Consider the following 19,773-nt stretch of genomic DNA (forward strand, 5'->3'; position numbering starts at 1 on the left):
AAATCATGTGCCTCTGTGTCCTCCGGTGTCCTCCGGTGCTCCTAACGGCATCTGCAAGATTTCACAGACCGGAGGAGAACAAACATTCAGAGCTGACCTGAGATCTGCTGTCCATCTGCTGTCAATGAGAGCCAGCTGTCAATCACTCGCAAACTCCGACCAAATGGTCAAACTAGGCAGCGCTGATCAAATATGAATCAATATTATGTTACGTTAATGCCTATTTCTCTCCTCAAATGTTTTCAGAATCATCTTGTAGTGTACGGTTTAGCTGTAAAATGAGAAAGTTTGTGACCCAGCAGCCATGTTGAGATCAGGATGAGATGGCCTGAATGAACGCCAAGTACCGGTCACATGACCGGATCACAGCCAATAGGAACGCTCTCTCTCTCTGAAATGACTTGTGATTTGTCAAAGTCTTCCGTCACTGGATGGATTTTTTAAAAGGCTGAAAACAGAGCCATGAGGAGGTGCAGAAGTGTAGTTATCTCTCAGAACACTTGAATTACAATATGCTGAAAGGTTATTATAGAATTTTTGCCCAATGATGCCAACAATATACTGCTTACGGCCACTTTAAGCATCCCTGGTTTAACTAGAAGTGAATTTAGTCAAGTGGTTTCCAACCTGTGTACTTGGAGATGGCAGGTTTACCCTGCGGGGTTGCCAGAAGAGTAACAGAATAGTAGAGCAGCAAAATAATGTTTCTGCTACCCAAAATAATGTGTCAGACGTTTCTCTAATCTTTGCTTTTTTTCTGTTGGCACAAATAAAACAAGAAAAGAAAAATGTATCTGTGGTTGAACTGGTCTCAACTGGTAGACATACAATTGGGGATGGGGAGTCGAAAGTAGGCGTTGAGTACTCACATAATGAGGCTCAGCTTCCATCAGCAGTGATTTAGAACTAATTATACTGTTAACCAGTGGTGTGTTCAGTGTTTCTTGATATGGTCTTAAATGTTCTTTAATTGCAGAGTCAGTGTTCTCATTCATGACCGCTGTTGATCAGGTGTGTGGGGATGTGTGGTAGTAATTAGGGCTGTCAAAGTTAACACGATAGCACGTTAATGTAATTTCCTTATAACGTGACTAATTTCTTTAACCCATTAATGCAAATTGCCTTTTTTAGGTTGTAGCAGGTTCAGCTTTAGAGCTACAGTGATTTAAATAGGAGAGATAATGTTATAAGGAAACATGCTGCATTCAAAGACTGATGCTGGTATCTATATAGTGCTGCAAACCAGACTAAATAACGCTCAAAACTTTCGCTAAATTTTGGGGAGGAAAAAATGGCATTGGCATTTTCAAAGCGGTCCCTTGACCAAGATATGGTAATGAAAATGGGTTCTATGGGTACCCACGAGTCTCCTCTTTACAGACATGCCCACTTTATGTTAATCACATGCTGTTTTTGTGCAAGTCATAGTCAAGTCAGCACACTGACACACTGACAGCTGTTGTTGCCTGTTGGGCTGCAGTTTGCCATGTTATGATTTTTAAAAGCTAGAGTGAAGATACGTAAAACATAAATACCTTAACCTAAGGAATTCATCGGTAACAACCATGTCACACGAGTTTGTCACAAAGGAGGCTAAATTACGCTCCAAAGTTACGCTAAATTCTAGTGAGGAAAAACTGGCATGGACATTTTTAAAGGGGTCCTTTGACCTCTGACCTCAAGATATGTGAATGAAAATGGGTTCTATGGGTACCCACGAGTCTCCCCTTTATACACATGCCCACATTATGATAATCACATGCAGTTTGGGGCAAGTCATAGTCAAGTCAGCACACTGACAGCTGTTGCTGTCTGTTGAGCTTGAGTTTGCCATGTTATGATTTGAGCATATTTTTTTATTCTAAATGCAGTACCTGTGAGGGTCTCTGGACAATATTTGTCATTGTTTTGTGTTGGTAATTGATTTCCAGTAATAAATATAAACATACATTTGTATAAAGAAAGCATATTTGCCCACTCCCATGTTGAGAAGAGTATTAAATACTTGACAAATCTCCCTTTACGGGTGACAAACAATTTACTGAATATACATTTTACAATAAATGGAAATGTTCAATAACAATACTTGTACCTGTGTGTAATTCAGAAATACATTTATGCTTTGTTACACTATGACCCACGTTAAGAAATGTATTACTTTGTCGGCGGGCCTCCCGACATTTAAGAAGTACTGATGCTACGGTAACACTAAACACCGACACCTCCGAGCCGGCTTGATTTAATATATGATGGAGGTGGCGTTGCAGTGTGTGTGCGTGCATCTTACTTCATAGGGCACCGGCTAACCCGTGACGGGTACATTTTGAAAAGATAAAAAATGTGCAATTCATTTGCAATTAATCGTGATTAACTATGGACAATCATGCAATTAATCACGATTAAATAATCATGCAATTAATCACGATTAAATATTTCAATCGATTGACAGCCCTAGTTCTAATGCATTATTAAATAGAAGGAATGATTAATATGAAGAACGCAGATATACATCAACAATCCCATGTTGGAGCCTTTACATTTCATCGATGCACTCCCTCATCTGAGAATTAATGCTGTTCCAGTTTCCCCTTTTGACTCGCTGCCCTTACAAACACTTCCACCCCCTGCTAAAAGTATAAAGATCAGGCGTTAATTGATGGGTTTGGATAATGCCACGGCATGAGGCCAAACATGCCCCACACAAATCACATTACTGATCAGACCAAGGGTCTAAGCCTCAAGACACATTGTAGATGAGTTTTACATTAAAAAAAAATCAATCCTCATTAATTTATGAAAAGGGCACCTCTCACAATACCATTATGTTGCCATTAGTGAGCGTGTTGTTCAGGGGAATCAATCTATTTTGTGCTATACTTGTTCAGGACTTATACATTCTTGCCTCATTATAAAAAAAAACTCCTCACCTCTCTGTTGTGGTTAATTAAAATGTTTAGATTCTACGTGATATGTTTTCAATGAGCCATACATGCTGTAGGTGCTTTGTGTATTTAAATTAACTTTAATGCAGAAGCAATAATAATACAATTTTATTAAATTTTGTTTAAGGTAAAGCTGGTTGTGCAGTCTCTGGTGTGCTTCTAATGGGAGCATATCAATATCTATGTTGTCAGAGATTATCACCTTGATTTAAATTCTCTCGCTTGTCTTTAAGGGAGTGATCTGTTTACCTGTCTGTGTGTGTTTTCAGCCTATCTTTAGAACTGTATTTTTATCTTGCTCTCATTCTGTCTGTCTGTAAACCAAGAAGCTCGTCTGTTTGCCCGTCTCTCTGTTTGTCTACTTGTCTGTTTGTGACCCATCAGCCGCTCAGTGATAACCCTATCTCTTAAACACGGTATGCAACGCACCTTTTCTTTGTTGCTCAAAATAACACTCTGGGTTGGAAATGATCCGTCCAACTGCCACTGTGGCTGGTGGATTCCAAAATCTACCAGCCACTCGATAGTTTACTATTGGTTTTGTTTGGCTGGTGAGTGAAGCAAATCTAGCAGCCACTGTGCATATTTACCCGCATTTGGCTGGTGGCTTGAGCTAATTTCCAACCCTTCACTCATTTGTCAGGTTTTTATGAACTTTTATCTATTTCACTTTCAAGGACAGTTGAGGGAAAGTGGTGGTTGTTGGTGGAGGAGGAGGTACCAGGGGGGTGACAGGACTCATGGCAGGCAGTAGAGGCTTTGTGATCACCATTATGCCCTCCAACCAATCTCTATGATGAGCACACTCTCCGGTCCCAGTTTCAGAATAAAGAGGAAAATTTGGACTTTTGGCCTGTTTGTGTCCTTAATGCCTACAGTAAATTTGCTGTTGGGCTTGTTACACAATACACAAATTACACGACTGATAAACAAAGAATGCTACTAATGCTCAATGCGTCATCATTTTCTACTCCTTCTGTTTTTTTAATCTTCCACTTCTGCAATATTATATGGGTAGGGCTGTCCTGATTACCATTTTTGGGGTTTCGAAGCTACGGTGAGTAATATTTGAAAGTATTTGGAGCTTCGCTTTGCGGCGCGACAGACTGACATGTTCTTCTGCCTGTCTTTCTCCATCTCCCCCATTTCAGTGCCCGGGACAGTGCCGCTGTCGCACCACCGCACACACAAACCTTTACATGCAACAAACAGCGATATCTGTCTGAGAATAACTAATAATAATGAATGTTGAATATGAATTGTGGGATTATTCCTTATTTCAGGTGTTATTTGGGGATTTATACACAAAACAAACATTTGATACTGATTTGGAGGTAGATTACCATGGCAATGGTCGAAGCTTCGAAGCTTCATAGCATTCAGTTCAGCCCTATACGGGTGTAAAGTTTGTGGTATCATCAAGACGTAAATCCACTCTTTAAACAGTTCACACAATACACCTTTCTCACGGCTGTGTGAGGTGTTGACACCTGACATGGGTTTATCTACTAACATTAATACTAATTGCATTCCATTAACAGTAGGCGTTCCAGTGTCAGAGCTCTGGGTGTATGCCAGCCTATTTAGAAAATCTGAGTGTATGCCAGCCTATTTAGAAAATCAAATGACAGACATCATTGATTTACTTTTAATAAAAAGCTGATTTTCTTTGGGTCTTATAGTTTCGAGTAACAACGGGAAGAAATATGTGTTCTACAGAAATTTAAACTGCTCCGAAATCAAACATGAATTACAAAAATGGGAAAGATTGATTCTACAAAATGTTTCTGCATCAGATTTCAAATACAAATCTGGTTTCGCCTCACCCTGAGACTTGATCCGGAGCCAGCATCTGCACATTCCAACCTGTGCTCGCTGAATAAGATCAAAGTTTTCACTCAGTCTTTGTGACTCAAACAGGCTGGCGAGGTGAGAGCTGCGAGATACATTTGATTTGCTGCGACAGAGCAAAGGATGATTCATTGATGATGTTCTTGAAGTGCAAGAGCCCACAGAAGTACATCACATCTCCTCAGTTTGTGTCCAACAACATCAAAGCCTTTGCTCCTCTCAGCGATGCCACCACTGTGAATTAATTTTGGCGACAAGAGGAAAAGGAAAGGATCTCTCACAATGAATTTCACTGACGCGTAGAGTGAAAACACGGAGCCATACTGGAGATGGTGTCAAACTGTGCAGCAAAAGATAGATTTAATTGATTACTGTGTTTTTGCTTGAAACCCAAGTTAACTCATAATGTTTTCATGTGCTAGTTTGCCAGGTTGAGGTTGGTGCCATTTTAATTTGATCAAGACTGTTGGGGCCTTCAAATGGAGTCATGATTACAGTGTCAATGAGTCCAAATGAAGGTCCAACTGGGTTTTCATACATTTGAAATGAGATAAACCAGAAATATTCTCTGAAGTTCATAATAACTGATGTTTTTAAAGTTGGCAACTGGACTTTTGTTATTCCTCAACATGGTTTTGAAATGCAGAAAAACACCAAATAATTCCCTGATTTTCAAAAGACAATAAAGTTGTCTCTCGCAGTGTCCATTTTTGTTTTCTAACAACTGTGTTGTCACACGTTCAACCCCTTGAAGATCAAGCACATCACGTACTCAAATTCCCATGTCAGAAACAATTCTACACGTTCCATTTAAAGCCAACATAATCTCTGGGGTTTACAAGTGAGGCAGGGCCTTTATTGTTTTGCAGCCAGGTGGCATAATGTAATGACACCGGTAACAGAAGAGTAGTCAAACAACGGCCTAATTAAAATCAACCATCGGAGCAAATCACTGCCAGGATGTTATTGCCTATAATAAGGTGTCACTGACCATAACCCACTGAAAACCGACAGCTGATGATAGACAGATTGTGTACACAAATCAGTACGTGCAATATTAGGAAAATACTGAAATCAATAAGGATTTAAATGAGATTAGTAGAAGTAGATTGTCTTTGCTTTGGTTGGACAATCTCTGCTCTACATGTTATTCTTGCAAAGGCAATTCGAGTAGAGGCTGCCTTTATGAGACATATTTAACAAGAACTTCATCCATTTAAAGTCTGCCAGTCTGTTTGAGATTAGATTGATCGCTTCTTTTGTGTTTGTAATGGTTTTAATCTGACTATGTTTAAATTACATTTCTTAGCACTGGAATAGCAGCACCCTAATTATGAGTTACAACAAATTGCTTAAAACCACTTTTTTTCCCACATATATAGTTTGAACACTGAACTAAAAGTCAGCAAAATCAATTTTTACCGTACAACTCCTAACTGCAACTTCTCATTTATTCAGGGAAGGGAAAACACTTTGGTTGAACTGCTCACAACTCAAAGAAATATTAGATAAAAGGAGTCACAGAGAAGTTGCTTCGTTTTCGGGGAAATGAGCCAGTGGGGACAATCCCAATTGAGGAATACTAAGAACAATTTTTTAACATTTCATTGCAAGAAACCTGAAAGCTGTAAACACATGAAAGTGAGGACACTTTCTTTTCATTATTTTTTTTGGGCATTTTCAATCCTTTATTGATAGGAGAGTGGATAGTCTAGAAAGGGGGAGAAAGAGAGGGGGCGACATGCGGAAATGGTCGCAGGTCAGACTCGAACCCAGGCCGCCGCTGATACCATTTTTTCCTTCCCGATACCAATTCCAATACCTGAACTTGCGGTATCGGCCGATACCAAAAAACTATCCAATACAAGCATGATTGATATTGATGTGACATGATTACTATTAGAATTGATTTCCGGTTAAACAAGTTGATTTTTTTCTGGGTTAATAAATATCAGTATCGGATTGGTGCATAAACTGGTGTACTCGCCGATACCAATTCCGAATTTTGGGCAGTATCGGAAAGGCGTCCGATACTGGTATCGGTACAACTCTAAACATTAATGCAGAATAGTTTTGTGAATACATTTAGCATATTTGTAGGAGTTCTTGTACATACTTGTACAGAAAAACAGGTAATGGGATAAATTTACCAGGCATAGGTTATTGACAGAGAAAAGAACATTTTGGTCTAGATTTTTCAATCCGCTGCTGTACGTCAGTAAGAAAGTGCAAAAAAGGAAAGGGAAAACCAAAGTCACGTTCGCTTCTCCAAGTCCTGATTTTACAAATGAACAGATTCCAAAAGGCATGCTACATTATGAACAAACTGATGCCCTAACAAAATATAATGTATCCTATTGTATCAAAGCAGGGAAAGGGTGAGGGTTATGAAAAAAATATTTAAGTACAGTCCTGCTTTTTCAAAGACGTAAAAAACAGCCCTCGACCATCGAAGGGCAAGCAGGAGTTTTTAAACTGGCTGGTAGTCATTTTAAACACCCACAGAGTTAAATTTCCAAGAATGTATTTGGTCAACGACAGCCCTATTACCGAGAGTTACAACATCCTCAACTGAGTCACTTTATCAAGTTGTAAATCCGAACAATGCCCTTTTGTCATGGCTGTGTGACGTGTTGAAACATGACACGCGTATCTAATAATTAATAATAATTAATTAATAGCATTCCATTCACAGTAGGTGTTCGAATGTCAAAGCTTTGGGTGTACGCTAGCACATTTAGAAAATTAAATGAAACAGTCATCATTAATTTACTATTGTATTTCCTGCTCATCAAAGTCGTAATGTCTTACATAAGAGTCATCTATTGGCATTCTTCAAATGCTCAGTGCTTTTATGTGCTGCCATGACAACAGATTACGTATAAACAGGACAAGCAGCTAGGCACTAAAAATATTACTCAACATGTTATCACTGAGATGTGTTTTACGTATGCATGTTTATTGTTACTACATAAAGCAATTTGTATATATCTGTTATTTCCCTGGTTTTAAATATATTAAAATAGTATTTATTGTGTTCATCTAATATTTAAAACTTACAGACAACCAGCAAGTTAAGTGTATTTTCAACCATTATCAAACTTTTGCTACACTACATCAGCCAACCATGCTATACTATAAGTTACATTTAATTTAATAATTCTTACTAAACAGGCTTCTGTATTGACATTAATTTTGGAAAGAACATTTCAATTTGACTATAACAAAAAATCAACGTTGTACTTTAGGACAGTAGACATGTTGGAGTACCAGCACTACACAGTATCAGCAGATCCAGTACGAGACAACAACTGATGACAACTGAACAGGCCTTAGATTCTGTTCGTGTGTACACAAGCCAATTAATAATTAGAGAAAAAACTGATATTAAGTCTGCAATTGAGTTTCTCTTCCAAGAAAGCAAAACAAAAGACATTGCCAGCTCATTTTGAATCATTGCTCTAATACTATAATTACTGCAACAAGAACACCAATTACATAACCATTCATACATTTATTCATTCAGCTGTTCGTTTGCTCATTACCAAAACTGTGTGATAACAATGTCTACGAGTCGACATCAGGTTGTTTAAGCTACAGAGTGTTCTTTAAACCAGATATACACACCTCAGACACCGTGTGTGTATAAGCATGTTCTTTCACTTTCCGTCTCTGCCATTTCCAGTAAACTCTATAAACCACAAATAACCTGATAGACGAGCAGAGAGAGAGAGACTCAAGGTGTAGAAGAGAGGAGGAGGAGGAGGGAGGAAAAGGGAAGTAGAGAGTGTGGAGAGAGACGACAAATGGGCGGGACATACAGTAAAGTAGAAAAACAGGAACAAAGTGATAACATGTGCCAAAGTACACCTGCACACCTGAGTAAAGCCACTCCTTTCCCAGGACGCATTAGAGATGGTTGAGAAGCGGAGGCCGGGAAAATGCCCTAAAACCCTTTACAGCTTTAATATTTTACAGCCCTTTTGATATTGACTCTGGTTTTTGTTTTTGAGGGATTTTGGAGATACGGGAGTTTTGGTTTAGATTTAGTTCTTTGTGGTGTGTTGCTTTTGTTTAGAACTCCCAACATAGCGGCGGCAGCCTCAGAGTAGGACTTTGGCATTTTTTTTTGTGGCCCACTTACCTAATGAAGATGTGGTCTATGAAGGTCATCATCCTGCTTCTGTTCTGCTATGGTGAGTACAGAGGAACTAATATGGATTTATGTTTTGATTTACAGATGATTACAGGCAAGCAAACATTTAATGAGTCATTTTGTTTTCTAATAGGAGATATAAATAATAACACTAATGCAATAAAGCCTAATAATGTATTTGACAGAGAGTGATTCCCTCTCATTTGAAATGAATGAGAGTCCCAGAATACAATGAGGACTTGGGTCATTTTAAATGATAGTGATCGATTGAAAATGCTATTTCATTTTAGAGTCTGTCTGATGTAATATTGACTATATCATTGCACAGCTTATAAAAATGCTAATTTTAAACGGACTACTCCGTGTGTAATTTCAACCTTGATGTCTTTCACATCGTCAGTAAACTACAGTACATGGGCTATAACGTTAAAATTGTAACATGCACTGATTTGGTAAATCACTAGCTCTGTTTATATGGCTTTTCATCATGAAAATATGGTCTATGTATGAATAACTCAAGCTATAAAATACAGGGTGGTGTTCTGCATCCTTTTCCTGTATGCCAGTACGAGAGAGGGCAACTACTTCCTTGTATCAAAAAACAAAGCACAGTTTTTAGTTTCAGCCACCAGCAGAAACAAAGTCGATCTCACATAATCTCCTTGTGGTCCTGGATCCAGTGCATGTGCACTGTATCGCTCAGGCCTTAGCAGCTATACTAGAAAGATTCAGTGACTGTGTTTCTCTCAAGACTTCATATATAGAGGGAGCTACACCGGCCTAGGATGCTGGGACATTTTTTTTACAGTATGTGCTGCATCATAGAGTATATAAAAACAAGATGTAACTCGAGTGCAAAAGGTTGTCTATGGCTCTTGTTACAGTAGAGAACAGTGTCCTTACTCGCAATTTAACACAAAGCATAAAAACTACGGCTTTCAATCGATTAAAATATGTAAATCACAATTAATTGCAAAAGAATCAAATTTTTTATCAGTTCAAAATGGACCTTAAAAGGAAATTTGTGAAGTATTTAATATTTTTATCACCATGGGAGTGGACAAATGAGCTTGCTTTATGCAAATGTATGTATATGTCTATTACTGGAAATCAATTAACAACATAAAACAATGACAAATAGTGTCCAGAAACCCTCACAGGTACTGCATTTAGAATAAAAAAAATATGCTCAAATCATAACATGGCAAACTCAAGCTCAACAGACAGCAACAGCTGTCAGTGTGCTGACTTGACTATGACTTGCCCCAAACTGCATGTGATTATCATAATGTGGGCATGTGTATAAAGGGGAGACTCGTGGGTACCCATAGAACCCATTTTCATTCACATATCTTGAGGTCAGAGGTCAAAGGACCCCTTTAAAAATGTCCATGCCAGTTTTTCCTCACTAGAATTGAGCGTAACTTTGGAGCGTAATTTAGCCTCCTTTGTGACAAACTCGTGTGACACGGTTGTTACCGATGAATTCCTTAGGTTAAGGTATTTATGTTTTACGTATCTTCACTCTAGCTTTTAAAAATGAGCCCGCTACAACCTCCAAAATCGCAAGTTGCATTAATGCGAAATGCCATTTCTTTAAGATTTGGATTTATGAATTTTACGGATATTAAGAAAATAAAACCAGACTTAATGAGAACAAGGACACCACATTAGCATCCGCCATAAAGTTATTCACAGACTTTTCTCTTGTGCCCTTTTTCCCCGACAGCTTCTCTTTCAACTGGCAATGGGAGAGTTTATTTTGTCTCCAAGAACTTTTACAACATTCTCCACTGGGACCCCGTGGAGCCTGCCATCCCTGGGGAAAAGGTCCTCTATAGCGTCACGTACTTGAGGTAAGACCTAAGAATGATGGATGAGTGATTATTGTATCTTTACTTCCATTGCCCTCTTGTACCTTTGTGCCTCCATGTAGAGATCCATATGGAGAGGTGGATCAAAGCAGGAAAAATGTGTTTGCAGAGTAAACACTCGGTTAGCTCATAGTGTCAGTGTCTATGTCAAGGCACTGCAGTGTAAAATGAGCATTTTGTAGACTTGTAACTAATTAGGACTGTAACCATGGTCACCAGATGGTCTGTGCTGGGGGGGAATACAATACATACGGACACACTGTATCTAACCCTAGCATACATATTGTGTTTTATTGAATTTATTGTTATTATAGTGACATCTTGTGCTGACAAAGACTATTATTTTAGTTAGTCCGGTGATATTCTCTAGTTTTCTTATTGTCAACAAAGACCAAAGCAACAATGAATTGATCCGCCTAACAAGTACTAGCTTAGTCTGTGCCATAGACCTCCATCCAAAAACACATAAATGACACATAAATGTTCCTTAATTATGATGTGTATGGATACTGAATTTAATTTTGAGCCGATCCCACATATACCATCCAACGGCCGTAAATACTCACAGGCAAACCAAATCCACAGCTGAAAATAGCTTGATAAAAACTACAGTGCTCAGCTGATTTTAAGGAAATTGTTTTGCCTTTTTTTAAATATATTAATAATTAATATTGAATATATAAATATATTTGTGATTTGTGTTTCTCATTTCTTTTTTTCTTTTTTTTTTAAGATTTTCATCTTCAGAAGGAACAAATAGATTTTGGGTTGAGAGCCGCAGATAAGTTGGGAAGTCATTGTTGGTTTTGGTCTTTCCATGGCTAGTGGCTCTATAAATGTATTGCTCAAAAACTAGCATGCAGCTAAGTGTACCACGCTGTTTCTTAGAATCGAACAAAACCCTAAATTTGAATAAGGTGTTTCAGTGTATTAAATTATTTAGTATATTTCTTTATTAAATCAACTTTCTTTAATGAATATAACTCGTCAGCTAAACGCCAACAAATATGGATATTTCGTTAGATAAAAACTTGTTGTGAATTTTGGAAATTATTAAATCTATCTTTTTCCAATCAATTTTTACTTTTCGACTTTATGACACTCTGAAGTTATTTGAAATGTTTGTATCACAGGAGTCGGAAACAATCCTATGCAGCCACCACTAGAGTTTATTCTACAAATAGTATAATTCAAATTAATCAGTATGGACTGCACTCTGCTCTCTTCATTGAAAGAAGATGCTCATGGAGCCTTTTCATGCGTTCCAAGCAGATTTTGTTTCTTTCTTCATTTCACTCCTTCTCCTCTAATGATCTCAACAAAGCGGAAATGTCATCTCCTCTAATTACTCATGACTCAGTCTCCCAGACAAATGTCAAGTGCCACCCCTATCCTATTGACTTTTCTCCCATCCACTGTCAACTGGAATTGCTGGAGTGACTTCAAGCATCAAATCAGCTGCAGAGGAAGACTGGTTTAACTATGCTCGCTCAATATCGGTTCCTTGTTACAGCATTTATTTGTCTCCATCAAAAAGGAAATGTGTTCCAATGATGACAGGCTGATTTGGCATGGTCAGGACGACCTGTTTCACGTCAAGTCTTTGCTTGATAAAATGTATTTTTTGGAAGTCCATGACAAACTACTATATCAAATGCTTGATTAAACTCCACACAGCACATGTTGGTTTTCGGTTTGGTACCAGTGAACCTACAGAGATACACTGCCAGTATCACAGTTTGATCACATTGTACTTTTTACAGTGATGCTGAAGAGCAGCCATTCCAGATAAAACAGGAGTGTCAGAACATCACTGCTCTGTCCTGTGACCTGACCGTAGAAACCCCATCAGTTCATGACGTTTACTACCAGGCTCGGGTGTACTCTAACGGTAGCTTACATGGCAGAACCATAGCTTTTAAACCTACAAAAGACAGTAAGTATATCCATGATAATCATACATTTCTTTATTTCCTCCAAGCCAGATGTATTCTATTACAACATTAATTCATTCATCCTTTCTTTGCCTCCGTAGCTATTCTTGGTCCACCCATCTTGTCTAACTTCACAACGGTGTCATCCTTGCATGTTAATGTCACGCTGCCCTTGGGGCCAAACGGAGTCTCCGTTGCCAACATCATCACCAACAGCGGAAAAGGGCCTGTCAAGGCTGAGATATTTTATACCTTAAAAATAACCAAACCAGAGTGGGCTGCACAGGTGAGTCTCCATTTAAACAATAGTATATACTGTACAAATATTCAGTCAGTCATATAATCACCCCCCGAAATTAACTTTTTGACTCACCGGCCAAGGGGACTGGTAGATAAAAAATATTTTTTACCGGCCAAAATAATAAATTGTTTTTTGTGTCACATTCGTTTCAGTACATTTCATTAAGATAACGTATTATGTTGAATAAAAACAAAAACTTAAGTTTTTGTACATGCTTCGTCCTCCTTCTCGTCAGTGGGTTTTCATTTTAAAGGTTGGGTTATTAGCCTAACGGTAGCTAGCAGCACACTAGCAGCAAGTGATTGTTTAGCAGAGTAGCTGATGTCCCGTACGGTAAACTGCCGCCGAGTGGAGCGCTCGAGACGATCAGTTTCATGGCACTGTTTAGACTGGCTTAAAAGCACATCTGGTAGTGTGTGTGCGTGTGTTTCAACTCCGACACAGACAGCAGAGGACAGAAGCAGCGCGCCCGTAAATGACACCAAAACGCAGTAGAGACTCAGCATAGTTTTTTATTACATGGCTATTTTTGTACATTTACCCGCCAGTGTTCCGACTCGCAAAATGGAAAATCTAGCCACATTTGGCGCTTGGCAAGTGTCCATTTTGGACCCTGCATATAATGATACAAGCCATCACATACTATATAATATAATACATTGAGTAAAACCAAAAGGTATAATATTTAGGTTAATATTCAAAGGTAAAGGTTAACATTTTCAGATGATGTTGTTTACATAGCAGTAAGAACAGGCCTGTATTTTTTATTAAAATTAGTTGACAAACATACCAATTCAGGATTTTTTCAAATTATTGAAACAAACTAAATTATCTATGTGACTTAAGTTCATTATAATAACAGGATTTGGTCTCTAAACTGTGATGTTTTCTGTTATCCATCTGCCCCCAGGTTTTCCTGTCATCTTAAAGTTTTTCGTTTGTTCTTATTGAGCTGAAAAGATTTTTCTTGTTTATCTGACGCATGCAACCTGCAATGGACTTAACTGATAAGTTATCATCCATATGACCCTCTGTGTCTCCAGGTTAATCAAACTACAACCGGCTGGTTCGTCATCAACTTGAAGAACAACCAAACCGAGTACTGCGGCTATGTGGTCTACAAGCCGTTTCCTGTATGGGGTCACTCAGAGAGTGAGAGAGCCGACTTCTGTGCCACACTGCCAGGTGAGGACAATGCTGAATATAACCTATTCACCTCTCACAAACTCCTCGTAAAAGTGGACAATAAACAGATCAGCACATTGATATTGGGCAATAATTGCAAAAAAATGTGTTTTCAGCATATGATATGACCAGGATTTGATACAAATGTCATTCACAATAGGCTCTTTCTGTATAAAGTCAATAATTACATTATATTTACATTTCTAAAACTTCACTGAATGGAGCAGATTTACCCTTATCATATTTACTAAAACTTTATTTCACTTGAGGCAACTTACTGGGAAGCTATCAAGGACCCACCTGCTGTGGAGAAAATGCAAGAATGAATATACTTGAAAATGTTGTCTTTTTCTACGTTTGACTTGAAGTACCTTGTGCTCATCTCCTCAAGTGATTGCAGGCACTTGGAAATAAGTGTTTGGGAATAAATCAAGACAGTTTGTTATAAATCAGTCATCTTTTTAGACGCCTGCATCCGCACCAAGCCTCACTGCTAGAGTATAACAGGTAAACTCAATAGCTAAAACCAGGCAGATGCTGGTGTTGCAGTGAAATTGAAATTATTGGTATTGGCCACAAAGGTGATATTATTCATACTGTGAATACATGCCTCTTAAAATACTCTTAACTGTTGAATGATAGTAAAAAGAAATGGATAGTTTTTTCAAGAAAAAGGATCTCAAACTAAGTGCTTGGGCGGTGACCTCTCCCTCCTCTGTTGTTGTCATACTGATGAGACAGGAGATTAGATTTCACTTTCCGTTTGCAAAGGTGACATTCTTCTCCCCTTAGCTTGCCTTATTGCTTATTGTCTACTGCTAAAACTGGCAATGACGATGTAAACAATTACAGGCAACATTATACTTTTATATTAAACAGGTGAACAAGGAAATCCATCTTTCAAAATGCACTCAAGGCCATAGCTATTCTATTCATGAAGAGGGGGAATCCACTCTGTGTATATACCCGTAGAGATAAGTTCCTGTTACCCAACATTTAAGTACTTCTGGGAAGTACTTATAGGGCGGTTGATGTACAGTGTATGTCACACGGGCATGCTACAGGGATACTCCCTGAGAACATGCCTAAGCTTGTGTGTGTCACACTGGGAGTTTTTAGAACTTGCGCTTGAGGGTATCTGATTTTACTGATAAGTTGTGTTTTTCCCAGTATATGACAGCAACTCTCTTCTTCCTCAGGTGATCCTGTGATGTTTTTGCCGTGGCTTCTCGTGAGTGCAGCCCTTCTAACGGCCGTTATCATAACGTCCGTTGTGTTCGTGTGCAACTATGTGAAGGGTGGAAAGAAAAAGAGCATGCCAGATCTATTGGTAAGCAGTTCCTTTTGTGTGTCGACAAGGAAATGTTGTCGTACTGGAAGATGAAGCCATCTGGCACATTAATTACTCTACGCGTGTTCAGGGTACTTATGTGTCACCGCAACCTATAAGTAATTAAAGACATTGAAATATGTTGTTTTAGTTTCAGTGACTCATGGGGCTTTCAGTGATGACAAATGAATGGCGATGAATGGAAATGTTTCTTCAAAACATTCTATGCATCTTGTATGTATATTATCAACTAGGGATGTTAATAATTAACCGTTTAACCATTAACCGACAATAAGAATTTTGACCAGATAACACAGGACTTTCAACCAGGAGACCGGCGTTCGTGGCTCGTGTGAAACTAAAAATAAACATTGCCTTTTTTTGTCACGTCAGTCAGGTGACTCGTTAGTATTGTTAGTCCCATGAGTCACGCGTGTCATTACGCACTTCACGTGAGTCGCTAGTCAGTGAAGTTAACGTCAATCATGACTGTTTCCTAACCCTACGTAAGTGGTTGTGTTGCCTAAACCTAACTTTCTGTGAAAGTGGAAGTTTATTTTGAAAGGCCACTATGCATGTAACGAGCGTATATTGACATGCCATTCCTGACACGTCCAAAACTAGGGGGCACTGACCAAGCAGCGATATTTGACGAGTTGGGAGTGAGAATGGGTTTTCCTTTCCCTCATTGTGGTGTAAAATGTTAAACTCATCAGCAGATCAGCATATTTTCCATTTTTATCACATGGTATGGTTCCTATATTTAGATTTTCTATATATATTACTCTAATCAAATAAAAAGCTGTTTAGTTATCTACAAAAATCAATCACTTATTTTGACTCTGATGGGTCTGTCTTCCTTATCTTCAAAACAGGTAACCACTTCCAGCAGCCCACCTAGAGTACTGCAGTCTACAGATGGCAATCTCATCATTTCCAAAGCGGAAATCTGCGTTCAATGTGACCAAACAGTTTACGCAACGATCCGGATGAAGCCAAATATGCCCTCAGTTGGGCCTGGAGGTTATTCCCCCCAGGACATCCCCTGCCAACCCTGGCAAGACAGCAGTGGCTCCTCTGTGGGAACAGGTGCACGCAGTCCGACCCCAAATCAAGAGGACACGAGTGCCCAGTCCTCTGAAATCTACAGTGTAATAGCTGTCCGTGTCCCTGCTGAACAGAATGAAGACTTTCAGCAGGTTACCATTGACGACAGAGAAACCAGTAACCTACCAATGTCGTCCAGTGGAGAAAGCTGGGACAAAGGTGAAGCAAGTCCAAAGCTGATCTCGCATGGAGTACCACCGTTACCTGATCTGGACCCTTGTGAGAGCAATCCAGCCAGGCCACTGCAGTTGCAAACAGTGCGGGATGCCGACGGACAACTTGTGTTGCCTTCACTTATTTTTCAGTTACAGAACAGCACAGATGACGCAGTGTCACCCCTCAACCCAGAGAGAAAACCCCTCTTATCTGACCTCATAGACTCAAAGATGGAGGGGCCAACGTTGGCATCCTTGAAGAGCTTCGACGGTTCAGAGTGGTCAGACTCAGGGTGTGACGATAGCACTGTAACCACACCAACCCAGCCCTACTGCAACACCAATTATTGCCCATCTCAACCAATTAGTCCTTATTTCCACCAGGGATGTCAGAACACACCACCTAGTGATGCCATATTTGAATTGGGTTACAAACAAAACTGGATGCCTGCGATCCTTCTTGAAACCTCAACCAAAGACAGTTGTGAATACAGAAAGACAGACTATCGGTGGACCTGGACTGGTCCCAAAAAGGAGAAGGAAGGTGAGGAAGATGAACACAGAGGAGGAGAGGAGGGGCAAACACTTCTGGGAGGTTTAATGGTACAAATTCAAGAATAGTAATCCTCTCTATAATCTTTGCTATCTGCTGTGTGGCTGATGATGCAGAGACAGATGTTTAAACTCTCCTTAAACATAGACCAAATTCATCCTGAACTAAGTCTTATTTAATAACCACATCTGGACCATTACATACATTTCATATCTTAGATGTGATATATTATGCCTTGCTGTAAATCTGGTTTTATTTATTTATTAACCCACAATTGTAAAATATTAGACTAGAAATACGTATGGATAGTCTTAAATTGTGAGTTTACATTTGAAGACATTATTGTATATACAGAATTTGTATTTTAAAAGATGTTGAATTGTTGAAGGTTGAACCCAAAGTTAACTTCTTTCATAACTGATATAATCTATTCTGGACTTCTCTTGTTATGTGTTTATACTGTAGAAGGGAATATAGCAGCTATGATATAAAGTTTGAAGTGTCCCTTAATGACAGTATATCTCACTATAGTTCACATCAACATTTACATTGTTACGGTAGTCTAAAGCTGTGTTCAGACAGCTAAAATCTGTTTTGTTTACATAATGAAGAATACACATGATCAATCCCTACATGTTTGTACTTTAAGTGGTTTGAAATGTAGTTTAAATTACTTTCTTACAATTCAACTCAGTCCGACCACACAGATCCATTTTTAAGTGTTTCATTTTCAATAGAGCTGCAATCACACGCAGCCAGCACGTGCATGTGTGTGCCATCACTATGGCGACACATTATTGAAACTTATTACGCTTTCTAAAAACACACAAAGCCAATCTGGTCAATTTTAAATTACAATGTGGACAGTCAACCTTGAAGATTAGATATGAACACAAACCTGATTGCTTTGTGGCTGAAAAAAGCCTTAGACAAAGTCCAACGCCTATTATCACCTTTTCAGCTGTTTAAAATGGGACTAAAATGACTGAATTTCTACTTGAAATGAATGTATTCCTATTTTAAAACTCATCAACATAGTTCAGTATTATTAGTGTTTGCATCTGTAGCCTACATAAAAAAGAAATATTCCATATTTTTCTAACTCACAAAGTTCATGAACTCCTTTTGTTATCCTCATTGTTTGCTCTTCTTTCAGGGGAAGAAAATACAGTGTGTAAAAAATATATTAGAAGGTGGGGTCACGGTGCAACCTGAGCCACGCTGATAACAGCTAGGTTTGTAATAGCCTGAGCAGACTTTTATGTACAGTTGTAAAGTAATAACGTCAGGTGTGTTGAAACAGTGCGATGTGAGTCACATATGGACACAATGTAGATATACAATACAGATAGTATTGTACATGTGTACATTTGTATTGTGGACAAAAGTGTCTCGAATGAATGGTAATGAATGAATGTATTATTAAGTTACAACTTTCTTTTATTCTGTATTTACAGATCGTGAATTTCTAATAAATGTACTGTATGTTGGAAAGTTTGATTTATATTATTGAAATTCTGAAAAATGAATATTAAAGAACCTTTTCCTCAAAACAGAACTACAGCAATTATAAATGTCAAGATGTGTGTATTCATTGGTTTCACTTTGTTGACACTCACCTGCTGGCAAATAATAATATTCTTATAGCCTCTAACTTCTGTTCCTTAGTCTCCAGGTGAGGTGAATATAAAAGAATAATAAACTTGTGTAGCATATTAAATATTTCATCCAGAATTACTAAACAGAATGGTAAACACAAGATTTTAAGTGGTGCTTTTGTGTGATTCTTTGTGGAGAAACTCAGTTTTACAGATCTGTTGATTAAGTCAACTAATCGACAATCGATGTCAACAAAGACAAAGTTGTATTACTATAAGTCGACGAAGACAGCCTTAGTATTTAAAAAAGCAAAGATCCTTGCTACATACCACACATATTCACCGTCTCAAACGATAAAGTAGTTGGTGAGGTGCATTGCGCAAAGGATCCAAAGTTCAACTTCACAGCCTGTTGCCGAGTAGTGTGTGTTTTCAATCAAGGAAGGAAGACAAAAATAGTTTTTTGTATTTCTGCCTGCACGTCCGCTCTGTACAAATCTGGTGAACTGATCCAATAAGCTGTTTAATTAATTAAAGCTACAATGTCCAACTGGCCATATAGAAGACAATAATCTAACAGCAGACTGCGTACTAAGTGTAACTGTCTTTTTATGTGGAAAACAGGATATATGGATTAATGGTTAAAAAGTGTTTTCTTTTAGATTTTCTTTTAGGTTTTCCAATGTATGTTTGCAGAATTTTAAGGAAAGATGACCCACCTTTGAATCTGGTTTGACATCTCAAAAATAGAGAGCAGCTTGTGTAACCTGAAAGGGGATTTTCCAAC

At 38.5% G+C, this 19,773-nt stretch overlaps 1 protein-coding gene and 1 long non-coding RNA gene across 2 annotated transcripts in view; one reads left to right on the top strand and one right to left on the bottom strand.

Annotated features, from left to right (window-relative positions):
• LOC141778677 (uncharacterized) overlaps positions 1-19,773 on the bottom strand; it is a 119,273-nt gene that overhangs the window by 69,952 nt on the left and 29,548 nt on the right. The gene's annotated exons all lie outside the window — the stretch shown is intronic.
• On the top strand, positions 8,684-19,042 carry ifnlr1 (interferon lambda receptor 1). The gene is made up of 7 exons (XM_074653043.1): positions 8,684-8,989; positions 10,679-10,805; positions 12,587-12,759; positions 12,859-13,043; positions 14,102-14,243; positions 15,443-15,573; positions 16,449-19,042. Exons 1-7 carry the CDS (start codon positions 8,941-8,943, stop codon positions 17,454-17,456), a joined length of 1,815 nt encoding a protein of 604 aa, XP_074509144.1. The 5' UTR covers positions 8,684-8,940; the 3' UTR covers positions 17,457-19,042.

The sequence above is a fragment of the Sebastes fasciatus genome, chromosome 12, assembly GCF_043250625.1.
Source record: "Sebastes fasciatus isolate fSebFas1 chromosome 12, fSebFas1.pri, whole genome shotgun sequence".
NCBI lineage: Eukaryota > Metazoa > Chordata > Actinopteri > Perciformes > Sebastidae > Sebastes > Sebastes fasciatus.